Here is a 15,265-nt window from a genome sequence, read left to right as displayed (position 1 = left end):
TTTGTAATTTTATTTCTAAGAACATTATTATTTTATTAGAAAATAAACTTACTTTACACAACTTACTTGATTAGAAAATAAAGATTGTGTAAAAATTTCAAGACGACTATTGTATAACACGTAAAGTAAATGTCTTGCTACGATTTAAACTAGAATTAAGTCGGTATCAGGATTTCTTTTTGTAGCTAGTGATATTGTACAAGTCTTGTATAAATTTAAACGAAAATGGAATCAAAACACGATAAGTGTTTGATCTTCTGATGGTAGAATATTGAAGATAATCGCTGGACATTTTCTTTACAATTGATCGAAACATAAAGAAACACCTGCTCAATATTCTCTGTATCTTTGATATTCTTCACGGTACTTTTAATCCGTAAAAATCACCTCGGGAACGATCACCTGTTTCAAAATACTTCTTTAAGGAATCGAAACATAAAGAAACACCTGCGTAATATTCTCTGTATCCCTAAGATCTTTTACCATATTTTTTATCCGTAAAAATCACTTCGGGAACGATCATCTGTTAGGAAAAACTTGTTTAAGGGTTTAACGCGAAAGAGTGACTCACCAGCAACTCTTGCGTCCTTGCATGCCTCGTACATGTCCTGTTTGATCTCCGGATTGTCATCTGCGATGGTTTCGCCAACAGTGACGAACCTCTCGACCGCCAGATTCACTGCTTGCCCGACTCTGGCGACCGCACGGAGACTTCTGTCCGAACATAGCGGACGTTCTCTGTGCGACACCAACGTAGAGATCTACAAAGAGAAATAAAAACAAATTATTAGATAGAAGTAACGCTTTCATCACTGAGACATCAATTACCAGAAGCATTGTTAAATAAAGTATAAACGTTTGCGAGATACGAAAGATACTCGTTAATCGAAAAATACGATATTTATTTGTTCCAACAGCAAAATGAAAGGACGCTATTTACTTTTAATAATTAATATATTCCCCTCCGTTCCCAATATATTGTCACTTCAAGGGCAATCTTTTAATTTCGTTCTTATAAACTTATACAGGTTTAGAAAAAATATTACGAAATTGCTTTTATCTTTATCTCGAAATTTTTTTCCATTTTAAGTATTCCACAAAGTCCAAAAAATGGTAATTGCTCGGGGCAATGACAGGGGAGTAAGAAATACGATGCGTGGCCTCTCATTTGAAGTGGAGAAATATTTTCTTTACTTACGAAAGAAAACAAAGAATGTACATTTTCCACTAACTGTGAATATCAATTTTTATAAATTGATATAATATTCTTTTCCAACGATATTTGACAATGTTGGTATCACACTGCTTATACTAAACAGATCAGGCCATTTACACGAAAGAGATAAAAAGGGAAATAGCTCGTAAAGTATGCAACAAGGATGTACGATGCAACTTGTAATATAAATGCGGACAAACTTAAGAACTGATTTAATGTTAAAAGAGTTTTCGTGTATTTATGTATGTAAATTCTGCCTTTAAATTTAGAAAATAATTTAATGTCACGGTAGCTATTTCGCAAGATAGAATATAATGAAAATTGAAGCTTCCGATCCAAGAAGGAACACGTCTTTCAAGATGACAAAAATTTATTATTTATCGTGACGTGATTCTCTATTTAATTATCTCAAGAAACACTTGGTTTGAGATTAGTTTCCAATAAAAACTCGTTTGAAAAATTGAAGCGCATCAGAAAGTCAGATTGTTATTTAACTCATCGTGTACGAAGTTTGAATTATTTCTAAAAATTGTATCAAATATGCACAATAACACAAAATTAAAGTAATGTACGAAATTAATAGCAAACAATGCAAAAAATCGCGCATGGGATAGAAACAGAGACAAGTAACGGATTTATGAATATAAAACTAATATTTGCCAAGCGAATAGTCAACTAACAGCGTGTTAACAAAACATAACAAAACATTGGACCGCAATTTTAACATTGATAATGTCAAACTCTCAGAGAGCAGAATTTCTAGAAGATATTGTTTTTATACTCTTTTCAAAACATTAAAAGTAACCTTGTTAATGACAAAGTACATACATATAATTATGATAAATAAAAGTTTCCACGCTTAGATTGCGATCAGTTGCGAATCTCAGTTGTAGTAACATTAATAAGAACGAAACTTGCTATTAATTTACAATTTAGAAGTGAAATTGATCGCGTAAAATCAGTGAATGCATTTGTTTGGCACAGCGCCAGTTTACCAATTCTAACTATGAATAAATTAGCTATTTGAAAACTATTAACTCGTACAAATCGACTCCCATAAATTGCTCAAATTTTCACGAATACAATGTACAGACACGATAAATCAAATACGAACATCGTTACTATTGTATAGAGTGCTTCAGAAACAGTTGGTCAAACTTTTGTACCATATTCCACTCTCCCTAAAGATGAAACGAGGTCGTATAAACATAGATCCGAAAACTTTTCTTTTTCGAGATATAACATTTTTTGTTCCTGACAGAGTATAGTAGGAATACTTAAAACTTACTTAAAGAAATTATGGAATATAATGTTCCCCTGCAAGTACCTACACACACTTATTGACATTTCAAAGACTGTCGAAGATGTTCGAAAATTCGATCAATGATATTATTTTCGTTACTTAAACTTTCCAGATGCCACCGCAAATAAAAATCCAATGGAGTTAAATCAGAGGAATGTACAGTTCGTGCAATCAGTTCCCTTTTACCGATTCTACGACCGATGCGATCGTTATTAAGATATCTTCGAGCAGTTCGATTAAAATGGGTTGAAGCTCCATCGTATATAAGCCACATTCGAATATATATTGTTAATGATACGTCTTATAGGGTAAGAAATTCATCTTCCAAAAATTGTATCTAATTTCTATCGTTGATAGTGGATGAAAGAGAAATAGGTTCAATAAAAGAATCTTTAATAATACCGATACACATACGTTATACGAAAACTGATATTGGTGAGTTATTTCCAATATTGGAAAATTCAATTATGAATATTTAAAATAACTTAAAATTCCTTCTATGTGACAATATTTAAAATAACTTAAAATTCCTTCTACGTGACAATATTTAAAATAATTTTAAATTCCTTCTATGTGGCAATATTTAAAATAACTTGAAAAATAAATACACACCAATGTGCCAGTGTTCTTGGAAAGATTAAGCACAATAGGACCGTATTTCTAGAAATGTCTAGTTTCCATATTTGTAACTGCCATACCAGCTATTATCAAACGTTATCAAACGTACTGTTGCTCGGAATAATATATTAATTTATCATTATAATTTCTGATATGCAATGGATTTGTATATAATACGCCTCGAATAAATATTGAATAGATTTGCTTTATTTTGTATTTTCGAGAGTAGAGTTATGAATAATTATAAAAAAACACTATATGCGTAATTGTAACTACTTTTTTGAATAATACATTCTGGAAACGAAAAAAGTTTAAAACTCTTCTTGCACCAAGTACGATTTATCGACTTTTTCGTAGCATTTTCACGGTTATTGTTCAGTGACCGCTAATAAAAAATGGAAACGTACATCTTGTTCTGATGTATATTACTTCGTATTACTTTAAACGACCCACTTACGAAATTAACAAGAATCATTATTTGCAGAAACTGGTAACAAAAATCTCTTACATAAATTTCATTTACTTTACGATAAATTGAAGAAAAAGCAAATAATTTATAATTGTAACTACTTTCTTGAATAATACTATACGACATGTGATACATTTGCGTTTGCATTTTTTTGATGGATGACAATATTCTTACCAAATAAGCACACGCAATACATTAATTTAGATAACATTGACCCGCTAAAATCCAATTACGAGAAATCCCATTAAATGTAAATTGTGATACACGCTTGGTGTAATAAAGTATATCTTACAAACATCTTCCGTAATAAATGGGATGGCAACACTAATTCGAAAGTATCTCAATTTTTTACTTTATATGATAAGAATACTCTGTAATTGAACAAATAATGTATCGTATTTATTATAATAGAAAATTGATACGACGGGATTGTAGCAATTACAAGTATATATTTCTTTAATTGTATTTGATACGATTATGTGGAATTAATATTATTGATGTTAATTCTTTCCACCGACTGATGCAATATTTTTGAATCGTTGATTCTATTAGAAAGTAGCTGTTCAGAATATTTTTTTTCTTCTTTTCTTATGGAAGGATAGCTATGGGGGTGTTGATCAATGCGGTCGTTACCTCCCATCGATTTATCATAATCAACAACAACTTTTGGTTTTATTGTCGATCGACCTTGACGATCAACTTTATCTGTTGCAACTGTTTCATATTACGAACTGTTAATACCGTATAATGTCTTTTTTATCTTTTCACAGCATAACAATTACTCATTATCTCTAAAGTTCTATAATATCTCCTTTACGAAGTTTGGAACTTTTAAATGCAAGAGGAAGATCTTTTTTATTTAGTCGTACAGTGCCGTACATACTAGGTTGTTCGATAAGTTTTGTCGTTTTTTCTATTGTAAAATATACTATGACACTTCAACTTTGAACAACTGTAAATGAATCGACAGATCTACATGAAACTTCACACATGTTTATCAAACATTAGTATCATCTTTAGAAAAATAAAACGACGAACTTAATAGCTCTATTTTTTGTCGAACGACAAAATTTATTGAGCAACCTATTCTAAGTTTCATGATTAGTCGGTAAGCGCAAGGCTGCGAAAATATCTAATAATTATCTATCGTCAAACAATAGTTTTGTTCCAGTAATGGGAATCAGATTTCGAGTTACATAACAGAAATAATTTTATCCTAAAGTAGAATCTTTTTAAAGGGATGTAATGTAGCCGTCCCGCCTAATCCGCCCCTTGTGTGACATTAAACATTCATACATTGTTAAGTCCCTCTTTGACGTACATAAAGTACATTTCTCTTTGATGTGATTGTAATTGGAGGCAAATTTTATGGAATTTTGAATTAGGATGCATAATAGTATCATATATTTGCTACTTATAAACTTTAAATTTCGTTTTATATGTAAATAACGTTTCGTATTCATCGGTTTTGAGAAATCGGTGTTTGACAAATTTCAGCTTCGAATTAAAATATTCCAATACATCGTACCGCTGTTACGAAGTTGTGTTCGAAATTAAACACTCGAACAATTATTTAAGACGAAGATTTCCAAAATCACAGAAACGATAGGTGTTGTCTGATCGCATAGATAATAGATAACAGTGGCACAGAAATAACGACGATTAAAATTACCACTTCTACTCATCGCTGTCCACTTTTGAAACGAAAATAGAAAACTTTCAACGAAATCTCTTTAATCGTTTAGACGCGATCGATTCAACAGACGCCCGTACGTTCGTACTTACAATAAAGAAGAAATTTTTTTTTTGGATCATTCTCGATCACGATACTTTATTCGTTCCATGTGCGAAAGTGATAAATATTTCCACCCAGCCGTGGGTTTCCGGAGAAATACCAATTTCTGATTATTACCGAACTTGAAAGGGAAGTATCGAAACAACGCAAAATACGCAGCATGGAGAAGCAAGAGCTCATTATTACCCAAGTTCAAACCAGCTCTAATTAATGCTCCATCTCGGTGTACGTGGCTGTGAAAACGAAGCGCGACTGATACACGCGAAGCTTGCCTCCGCTTGTAATGGAAAGCGCCTACGCTCGGATTGTTCTGTCTACCAGCTAACGACCAGACAGATCCATCCCTTTCTCCTCGCCTCCGCGTCTTTCTCGTAAATGCCAAACGTGTATTCAAGAAAGCCTGCACGAGAGTAACCCCGTTACTTGGCCTGTAACTGCAGGGTCCGCGAGGGCGTCTCTATATACCTCATTTTCCACACAATCGGACAATGCATTTAGACGCCACCAACCCCACGTTCTAAACTATACCGCGAGGCCTCCAGTCGAGGACAGACAGACAGACGGACGGACAGAGACGCGAAGAAAAACGAGTACGAGACGGAGACGGTGGTTTCTGGGCGAAGAGAGATCGAAGCAGAAACAGGTCGAGGGAAGAAGAAAGAGCGGAACGAGGCGAAAGGAAGATGTAAAGGAGATCTATATGTACCGAGCGGTGCAAAAACTGTATATAAATGTATACATAATCGTATATAAAAGGTAGCGAAGAAACGAAGCGCGAAAAGGAAGATGAAAAGTGGGCCAAAGTAATAATCGAGGATGGAGAAAAAGGTAGGGAAAGAAGGAGGGGGAAGAAAAAAAACGTAAACGGTTTTCGCGGATTTTTAGGGTCGTCGTTCCCTTAGCTTACTAATGTTATGCCAGGAATGGGGAAAATTCTTATCCGGATGAAAAATTCGAACAACGAGTATACGACGAATAAATTCTGATTTCTGCTAACGTTCTCATTTTTATATTTTGCGACTCTTACACTTTTCGTAATAATTCCTACAATTTAGAAATATATTCTTTTCGTTTAGAATTTAAAGAAAATTCAAAGGAAAAGAGATTGATCTTTTTGAACGTTCAACGTAAAAGACTTCCTTATGGCTGATGATGATAATTAGTTTAGAATGAGTATTCTTTCACACTTTTGACTTGTTACTTGCACAATAATAATTCTAATTTGAACTACAACATGAAATTATATTTTACGTTTAGCGAATTGAAACAAGTTTATTCGAATAATTATTTGATCGAATAAACGCGAATAAATTGTTATACGTTTGTATTCGTTTATTGAAATAAATATCCATGGCAATAAGAATTGTAGACAAAATCATAGATACCTTTCTTTTACGAAACAAGATAACTTTGATAAAAAACAAAGACAAACAATATTTACAAGGTTTGAAACAGGTCAGGCAAGAATAATCCATAACGACCTAATTGTGTAATGTGTGCCACCCAATTCCTATTTCCCATCTGTGTATTATACCCTAGTTAGATCTCGTGCTTGTAAACTAGTAGGTATAATCAAATTTCAATTACCTCTGCAGTATAATCAAGTATCAATTACTTCTATAGTACGATCAAATGTTAATTACTTCTTGACAGAGCGTAATTAATATTTTAAAATTTCGTAACTTTAAGATTTATTGTTTCTACTCGATGTGTGGTAATCGATGATATAACGAACAGTGCACGAAATTACAAGTAAATTCACATTGTCTCGTAATTGATTTCTTTTTAAATATGTCTCTCTTCGATGAATATACCGTTAATAATTTTCAAAATTTACGCGAGTTTATTTTATGCATGTTCGATTGTCGTTAAGCATTACGCGAAATTTGTGCAGTAAATAGACACAAGTACGAAAGAAAGTTACACCAGATGGTGTAGCAAACTCGCACCACTAGACGAATTTCACTTTGGGTATTTCTCGTCATTTATCAAACACGAGCGTTTACATTTCAATTTATATTTTCGTTCAACACGTTGTCAGTAGTCGACACGAGTGCACCGTTAACTCGGAAGCCTGTTCGTTCAACATCGAAAAATCTACGGTTGAAAAATGCATCTAAAAATTCGTTCGACATATGTAACGAACCCGGATACGTTTAAATAAACATTTACCATACCGAACGCGTTACTGTTTAAAGCGAGTGCCACGATCGACAAAAACAACACACCGTGCATCTCTCTGAAAACTGCACTCGAATTCGGTATTAGTTCAAACAATTCATTTATAGCCCGGACATAATTCACTCGTTCGCTCGTTTAGTCCAAGTCCGACTCGCTGTCCGTTTGCTGGACGTCATCTACTCGGTCACTGGCATTCCACACTTAACGTCAATTATCGTCAGCCTTTGAACCTCGTAGTAATTCCGCGGGCAAGAACTTTCCGACATTGTTTTAGTTCCCCGTTGGTACACCAAAGGGAACTAATCGGTTAATAAATGGAACGTACAAACGAACAAGCGAAATAAAATCGACGACTGGTGGAAGGAGAGCCAAAATCCGTGTCTATCCGCATGCTGGGCAAGAAGTCGGAGACAACGGGAGGGGAGTTGGGATGAGGAACAGAGGAAGAAATGGGAGAGTAATTGACAGAGAGAAACCGGGGTAGAGGAATATCGGAAAAGGGACGGACACGGAGGTATTGTTTTGCGACGTGAATGCGTACAATCGAATGAACACACACCAATGGACGTGCACGAACACGAACACGATCTTTACACCTATAGTCGGCTGTACGGTTCGCGGGTCTATGTTCCGAGCATTGTCAAATGTCGCGGATCCAGACAAGAGCAACGGAGTTACGTGACGGTGCGCTAGCGTGCGCGTTCGGGTTCGTTTTCTTTCCGTCCGTGCATTGTGGCCGTTACAGTTTTCGTTTTAGGCAGGACTTATCCCCCATCTGTCATATTTCACCGCGAGCACGCGGAAAATTTTAATATCGCCGCGGCGTGGAACGAGGTCAGAGAGGTTTACGCGTTTCCCTCTCGTTAGATTTACTTTTCGACGTAAACGGTCCTCCCGCGACAGATGTTTCCCCGCAATCGTTCCAGAGACGCGGAGGCGTCACCGAAGGGTGAACGAGCTCCCAAGCGTCGCGTCGACGAGACTCCAATTTCCTTATCTCTATCGCGTGGCTCTTCTTTTTTTTTTTTTTTTTTTTATAAACGGTGTTCCAGATGCGATCGCAAGTTATTCGTCCGGGGGAACGTTTTTCAAAGGGAGCTCCGAACGAAACGTTAACAAAGGTGGATCACTTTCTTACGGGAAGCGACAGAACGATTCACGTCGTCGCTTTATCGCCATTTCTTTCGCTGAACGCCTTTTTTTTTATCCACATTTCGGTTTAAACGCGGGAAGATAGTCGCAACAGCGAGGAACGATGTTAACGACTATTACTTTTCGACGATGATATGTTAAATGTGTTGTATTTTATAACTATTACTTTTCGATGGTGATATGTTCAATATGTTGTATTTGATTACTAGTTTTCGACGATAATAAGTAAAATATATTGTATTTAATAGCTATCACTTTTCGATAAGTAAAACATGTTGTATTTAATAATTATTACTTTTCGACGATAATAAGTAAAATACCTTCTATTTGATAACTATTACTTTTTAACGATAATAAGTAAAATATGTTGTATTTGATAACTATTACTTTTCGATGATAATAAGTAAAATACCTTCTATTTGATAACTATTACTTTTCGATGATAATAAGTAAAATACCTTCTATTTGATAACTATTACTTTTCGACGATAGTAAGTAAAATACCTTCTATTTGATAACTATTACTTTTCGACGATAATAAGTAAAATACGTTCTTTTTGGTTTCTTTTTATGGTTTCGGTAAGTTGAGATGAAAATTGTTAATTCCTCCGTTTAGAGAGTAATCTGTGTTAACTTATTTGTGTATGTTTCGGACCTGTGGACACAGCTTCGATTTATTGGTTGTCGATACAGGAGGAACGTTAAATAACAAGCGAATAATTAACCGAAGGAGAAAATAAAACGTGTAGGACAGCGGATGAAAAAAAAAAACGGAAGGTAATAACGAAATAAATTTACCGAAATATTTCAATTACAGATTGAAGTTTCAAATGTATTGAAAAGTATATGTATGTGAAACTTTTGAACTCGCGTATTTATATTAAATATTTTTGTGAAATATGTTATCATTTTATTATAAGATACAGCGATTTCAAACATTTTTAACCATTCGACCATTGTTTATTTTGATTCTGGTCAGAAACAACACAGCAAAAAAGTAATCTGAAAGAACATTGTAGCGTAATGTTCGATCAAAAGCTTGTCTCGCAATCGAATAAAAAAAAAAGAAAAACACTTTGGTAAGGATTAATAAATGAATTTACATTGTGTAATTAAATCTTAAGTAAATATTTTACTATGCAATGCATATTCATTTATCAATGTTTATCCAGGTGTTTCATGTAGAGCTTTCGATACATCGAACGTCTTACCGAGAGCTACAATTAATTTACAAATTATTACAAATTATTGGGTTATACTAATTATACGACAAAGCAATCCTTGGGGTTTTGAAATCAAAATATAATATTAATGCAAAAAGTAATCGTAGAATACTGATAAATGGAAACTCTATTGCGCAATGTAACTAAGTAAAACCTTATTTTGCAATTTCAGCAAAATGTGAAGGTTATTCGCGGAAGGAGAGATAGAAATATGGCGAAGGAGACAGATATACATAGAAAAATGGAAGAATTTACGAACTGTTTGAAACTCCAGTGACATTTCATGCTCGAAATAGAATCTAGAATATTGCATCCTGAAAATATTCGCGGCGCGGAGTATAAATCCATAAAATGGTGAACTGTGATACATCATGATTTGAGACGCACGGTTTAATACTACCCTAATGCTCGCAGTTCAGTATTCTACGAGAATTCCCAAGCGTTCAAATTCTTGAAACGCTTCTACCAAACCGATGCCACGTCGTTGGTTAAACCGATATCGATATTTTCGTTTCGTTAGAAATAGAAAAATCATGGTAGGCGATTGAAATTACTTTCGAAACGGAACAGGTGGGATGCTTCCAAGATATCGATTCTCACAAATTATAATATATTTATCATAGTTTAGTTTATCATACTTAAAATTGATTTCAAAATCGATTTTATTATTAAGAAATCAATAATTAGAAAGCACCGGTTTAACACAATTTTTAACCAGGACATCGATCTCTGAAATCGATCCAATTTATTGTTACTTATTATTCATGTTACCCGTTTTTTTACCCGTATTTCATTTTATTCGTGCATTGAAAAATTCAGGAGAAATCGAATGCGTTAAATTCTAATCGTTCAAAATTTTATCACTATTCGAAGTTCGATCCGTGTCGATTTAAATAATCGTCACGCTCGAAGAATCTGTTCCGAAATAAGATCAAATGAAAACTCTCTCGAGTTAACGGATAATACGCTCGATAAACGTTCGATGGTAAAGTATCGCGCCTCGAACACGTTTCAATCTCTTGTGACTTGTGACACTGCGATGAAAAAGTTTGTGCTATAACTCGTGTGGTCGGACAGGAGCTCGTATATTCGTTAGTTCAATATAAGGAGGCTACACATCGAGGAACAGTGTACAGAACAAATTCCTTGCATAAGTTCGTCCTTCCTGCTGGAGGAAAATTATTACGCGACGTTACATAAACTACGCGTAGCTTGTTTGCTGCATCGAAAATTCCGTAGCTTCGATGTAATTAATCTTCTAACCGATAAACTTGTACAACTTTAACGAGTACGTAAATTAACTGTAATTCTCGCGTCGTGAACTATCGAAGAATTCTATCGAGGAGGAAAAGTTGCGATCCTCGAGACATTGGAAGTTGAGGTTTTACGCGAAGATCGAGGTCTTAAAAGAAACACGGTGGGTACTTAAACATTTATTTAACAACGAAACACACAGGTGTTCGTTCAGATATTATAGAATCGAAACGTGGAAAGGTGTGAAAAATTTAAAATATCAAAGTTATTCGACCATCAATTCCATTTCATCGAAACGAATCAATAATACTAATAAAATAACGAACTATAGTCTCGTCGTTTGATTGAAATTTTAGGAAATCGAGTGCGTTTGAAAACAATCGAACGTTCTTATTTTTATCGTGTAACGACATTACACTCTCGAGAAGTGAACAATTAAACACAGAGAGTAGAAAGAGTATCGAAAATTGATTCTAGATGTACGATAAATTGTTCACGTTGTTTCAGCAGCATATTTATTTTGATTACTTCAATTTCGGTAACATTCGATGTTCCGTGCTGCGATCTAATTTTAACGAGATAAATTAACGCGTCGTATTTATCGGTAACCGTAACCAACAATATTAATAACGGATCTGTCGCATTGATTGAAATTCTAGTCGTACAAGGAGAGAAGCTCCCCGAAGTAGCACAAATTGGAGCCGAATCCAGGCACTTGAACTCGAAAAGCACAAATTATGCGAAGCGTGACATTAACTCGAGCTTTAATCACTTCCAACCCCCTCTCAGTTGACTTCTCCATCTAACGAGCCAAGTTCATGAACTAACCAAGTTTCCTCAGCTTGGGAATTCCTTTTACGTACAGATTTCGAGTATTCTTTTGTACCAATTAATTCTCTTCTTGTCTTTTCCACGGTCGTTCTGTCACGCACACTTCCTATTTTTTTGTCGTCGGACTATTTTCCGGAAAACCTTCGCGCCACGAGCACGGTGCAATTAGTACATGTGTTAATTAATGCACGCCGCGTTACACGCGGGCGTTTATGTAAATTTAGTAATTTTACATATTAAGCAGCAAACGTATTACGATAATTGCTAATTGGTATGTACCCGGGCACCGATTAAATTTATAAATTATTGGGGTCCAAGAAATGCGATGGTCTGGTTAAAAATTAACGCGCGTTCCGTTTGTAAACATATTTCTTACGACAAATTCTTTAACAATGATAAGATCTAATGCTTTTTTTTTAAAGAAATCGTGACTGTTTAACAATTTGATTACAAGCGAATTAATATCAACGTTTCCGACTCCTTCATACTTTGAGTCCGCTTTAGAAAAGAAACACATTGAAATAAATATTCGGTAAAACAATGCTTAACGAAAAATACAAATTTATGATTGATAGTCAATTTACCATTTATCTAACCAAAATGTTTCCAACTTTACGTGTACGTAGACTCTTCGATATAGAAAGTGTAAAAGAAAATGATTCAGGACAGATGGTATCCAGATACTCGCTGAATGGTGAAAAAAGTTAAATAAACGTGAGATAAAAAATTAATATTCTCGGAATATAAATGTTCCGTTTCGATTGAAGCGTGTGATTTATACGTTTCAGGTAGCCAGTTGCGATATAAAAACAACGGAATATTTTAATATTGTTTTCCCTTTAAAGAATCTCCATAGAAATAAATTAAAAAGATTTGAATCGAGTGACCACGGAGGCCATGGGGTTGGTCCACTATGTCCAATCCAGCTTTCATCGAAATTCGAATTTAAATATCGCCAATTGCTGAAGTCATGAATTCGGTTTATCAATAAAAAGTATGTGCAAAAGTTGTGATAGCATGTTCGAATTTGACAGCGACGCGACGTATGTCTAAATCTTCCGTTATGTTTGTTCAAACCGTACCGTACGAAACATCAACATTATCAGCAATATCACGAATGGTGATTCGACGATCAATACGAATAATTTCCTCAATTTTCTCGACGTTTTCTGGAATTTTACTGATACGTGATCTCCCAGATTTGTCATCGTTTTCGAGAAACTTTCGATCACTTTTAAAGCGTGAATACTACTCGAAGCATTGAAGTCAGTTCGTGAAATCGTTCTTATAGATTCGATGAATCGTATCGTGTCCTTCAATAGCAGATTTTTTAAATTTAACACAAAACTTCACGTTTGCCCTTTGTTCAAGGTCCATTTTGAAATCGCAAGAATAGACAATCACACTTCAACTGAATTGTTCGTAGCACACATCACGTTACTCACAGTTTGACACTTGGCACAGTGATGCACAAGGGCATAGAGAACAAAGCCGTTAAACGTTATCTAACATCAACGCCGAGAAATAAACAAAGTGTTTCTGTTTGATTGCACCACGTATGATGAATGAATGCCGATGTTGATGATTTCACCGAATAACTGCGCAAAGGTTTTTTTTTTTTCTGCCTACACGTGGTTGTTATGAAGCACCGTTTTCCATTTGTTACACTTACTTTTTGACGCAGCCACGCCATCTTTAGCGAATGTAGATTCGTCGGTGAGTAAAGTGTGGGAAATAAACGGTGGTTTTGGCACTCGCTTTACGAGAATCCACTGCGAAAACTCGGCTGTTGTTGGACAATCTGATGCAGCGAGGGACTGCACTGGTTGAATATGGTACGGATGCAGCAACCAATCGCGAAGAATTCTCCACAGAAGAGCATGACTCGTTTCTGGAGAACGCCCTCTACAACTATCTTTGAGATCTTCTCAAATCTTCGTGTCGTGTTTCAAACGAACGAGTCTCGCAAAGGTATCGATGATGTTTCTTAAACAATTTCAAACGGATGCAGCTGCTCCATTGGCAAAGACGTACGTAAAATGCATCTCTGTTATTTCTTGATTAGAGTGATACGATGTCGTAGTTGACGTGTTCTGAAAACTTTGCGACAACTTTCTGTAATTGATCACCGATCAAGTCGATAGTAGATACTTTTCAGTCGAAGTAAGATAATAAGATTTTGTTTTTATATCTCCCTATTTAAATTTACAATTCGTTTAGAGAAAAAATATTAGGTAAATTGTTTTAGCGGTAATTGGTGACGAAGTTGTGGATATTTTGTCAGCGGACCATATCTTCCAACTTATCTTGGTGTGTGGGAGCTACATCGTTGTCATCGAGTTGGATCGTTTGGATGTTTCGAATCTACTCGAATAGTTTTCGATTTCTTTTTTAACTGATTTGATTTCTAAGTTATTTCGAAGATCTTCGTGCGAACATACCACGAAGCATTAACGATTATGCGTAGTGTTTTGGATCGAAGCCATTCAATCTTTATTACGTGACTATTTGCTGCAGTTCCCCAAAGTTTGATGCAGTATGTCTATATTGATTTACTCATCGTTTTGTGGAATAATGACTTGTTTTTTGGATTCAATTGAGAATATTTATAAGTCGGTATATTTTTTTTTCGCTTCTTTTCTATTCGATCTGTTTTTATTTGTATCTGCAGCTTCCACATCAGCTTCGTATTCAGAAGTATCCCAAGATATTTTACAATTTTTACTTGTGGTACGATTTTATTGTTTAGTGTTCTATGTGGCAACTTTCTTTTCTTCGGAGTAAATATAGCATAGATTTTTTTTAAGTTTTATTTTCTATTTTTTGAGATAGCTTTTGACTTTGTGTAACGTGTCTTGTGGTATCATAGACGCTCTTATTGGATTTTCGTGAGTGACTAAAATCGCTGTGCGATCTTCAAATGTTGATAAATTTGTTTGGGAATTTGTAGGTATATCTGCAGTATATAAAGTGTACAGAATGGGTCCCAGTACACTTCCCTCTGGTGCTTCTTCGCTTATTTTCAATGTGTCTGAGATTGCATCTTGCATTTATTTGGAATTTGGAATATTCAAGATGGCTTTTCTGACTTCTCCGACAGTTGTTCTACCAAGTTCGTTGTTATTTTGCATAACCAATTTCTGAAAATTTTGAGAATATTAATTTCTTAACCACACATTTATTAAAATTATTTTCTCTCCATTTGGCAAGTATCTATTAGCTG

General features: G+C 35.0%; 2 protein-coding genes across 3 annotated transcripts in view; one reads left to right on the top strand and one right to left on the bottom strand.

The window, feature by feature from the left end:
• The window catches only part of LOC143149887 (1-phosphatidylinositol 4,5-bisphosphate phosphodiesterase epsilon-1), a 577,853-nt gene that overhangs the window by 282,505 nt on the left and 280,083 nt on the right, over positions 1-15,265 (top strand). The window lies entirely within an intron of this gene.
• Positions 1-15,265, bottom strand: part of Alpha-catr (alpha-catenin related) — a 115,830-nt gene that overhangs the window by 51,589 nt on the left and 48,976 nt on the right. For both annotated transcript variants that reach the window (XM_076318055.1, XM_076318054.1), the window contains exon 2: positions 572-761. In XM_076318055.1, coding sequence (XP_076174170.1) covers positions 572-761 — 190 coding nt within the window. The remainder of the gene's footprint in view (positions 1-571; positions 762-15,265) is intronic.

Source organism: Ptiloglossa arizonensis, chromosome 8 (assembly GCF_051014685.1).
Source record: "Ptiloglossa arizonensis isolate GNS036 chromosome 8, iyPtiAriz1_principal, whole genome shotgun sequence".
NCBI lineage: Eukaryota > Metazoa > Arthropoda > Insecta > Hymenoptera > Colletidae > Ptiloglossa > Ptiloglossa arizonensis.
The sequence above is the reverse complement of the archived record's forward strand: the minus strand, read 5'-3'. Positions and strand labels throughout refer to the sequence as shown.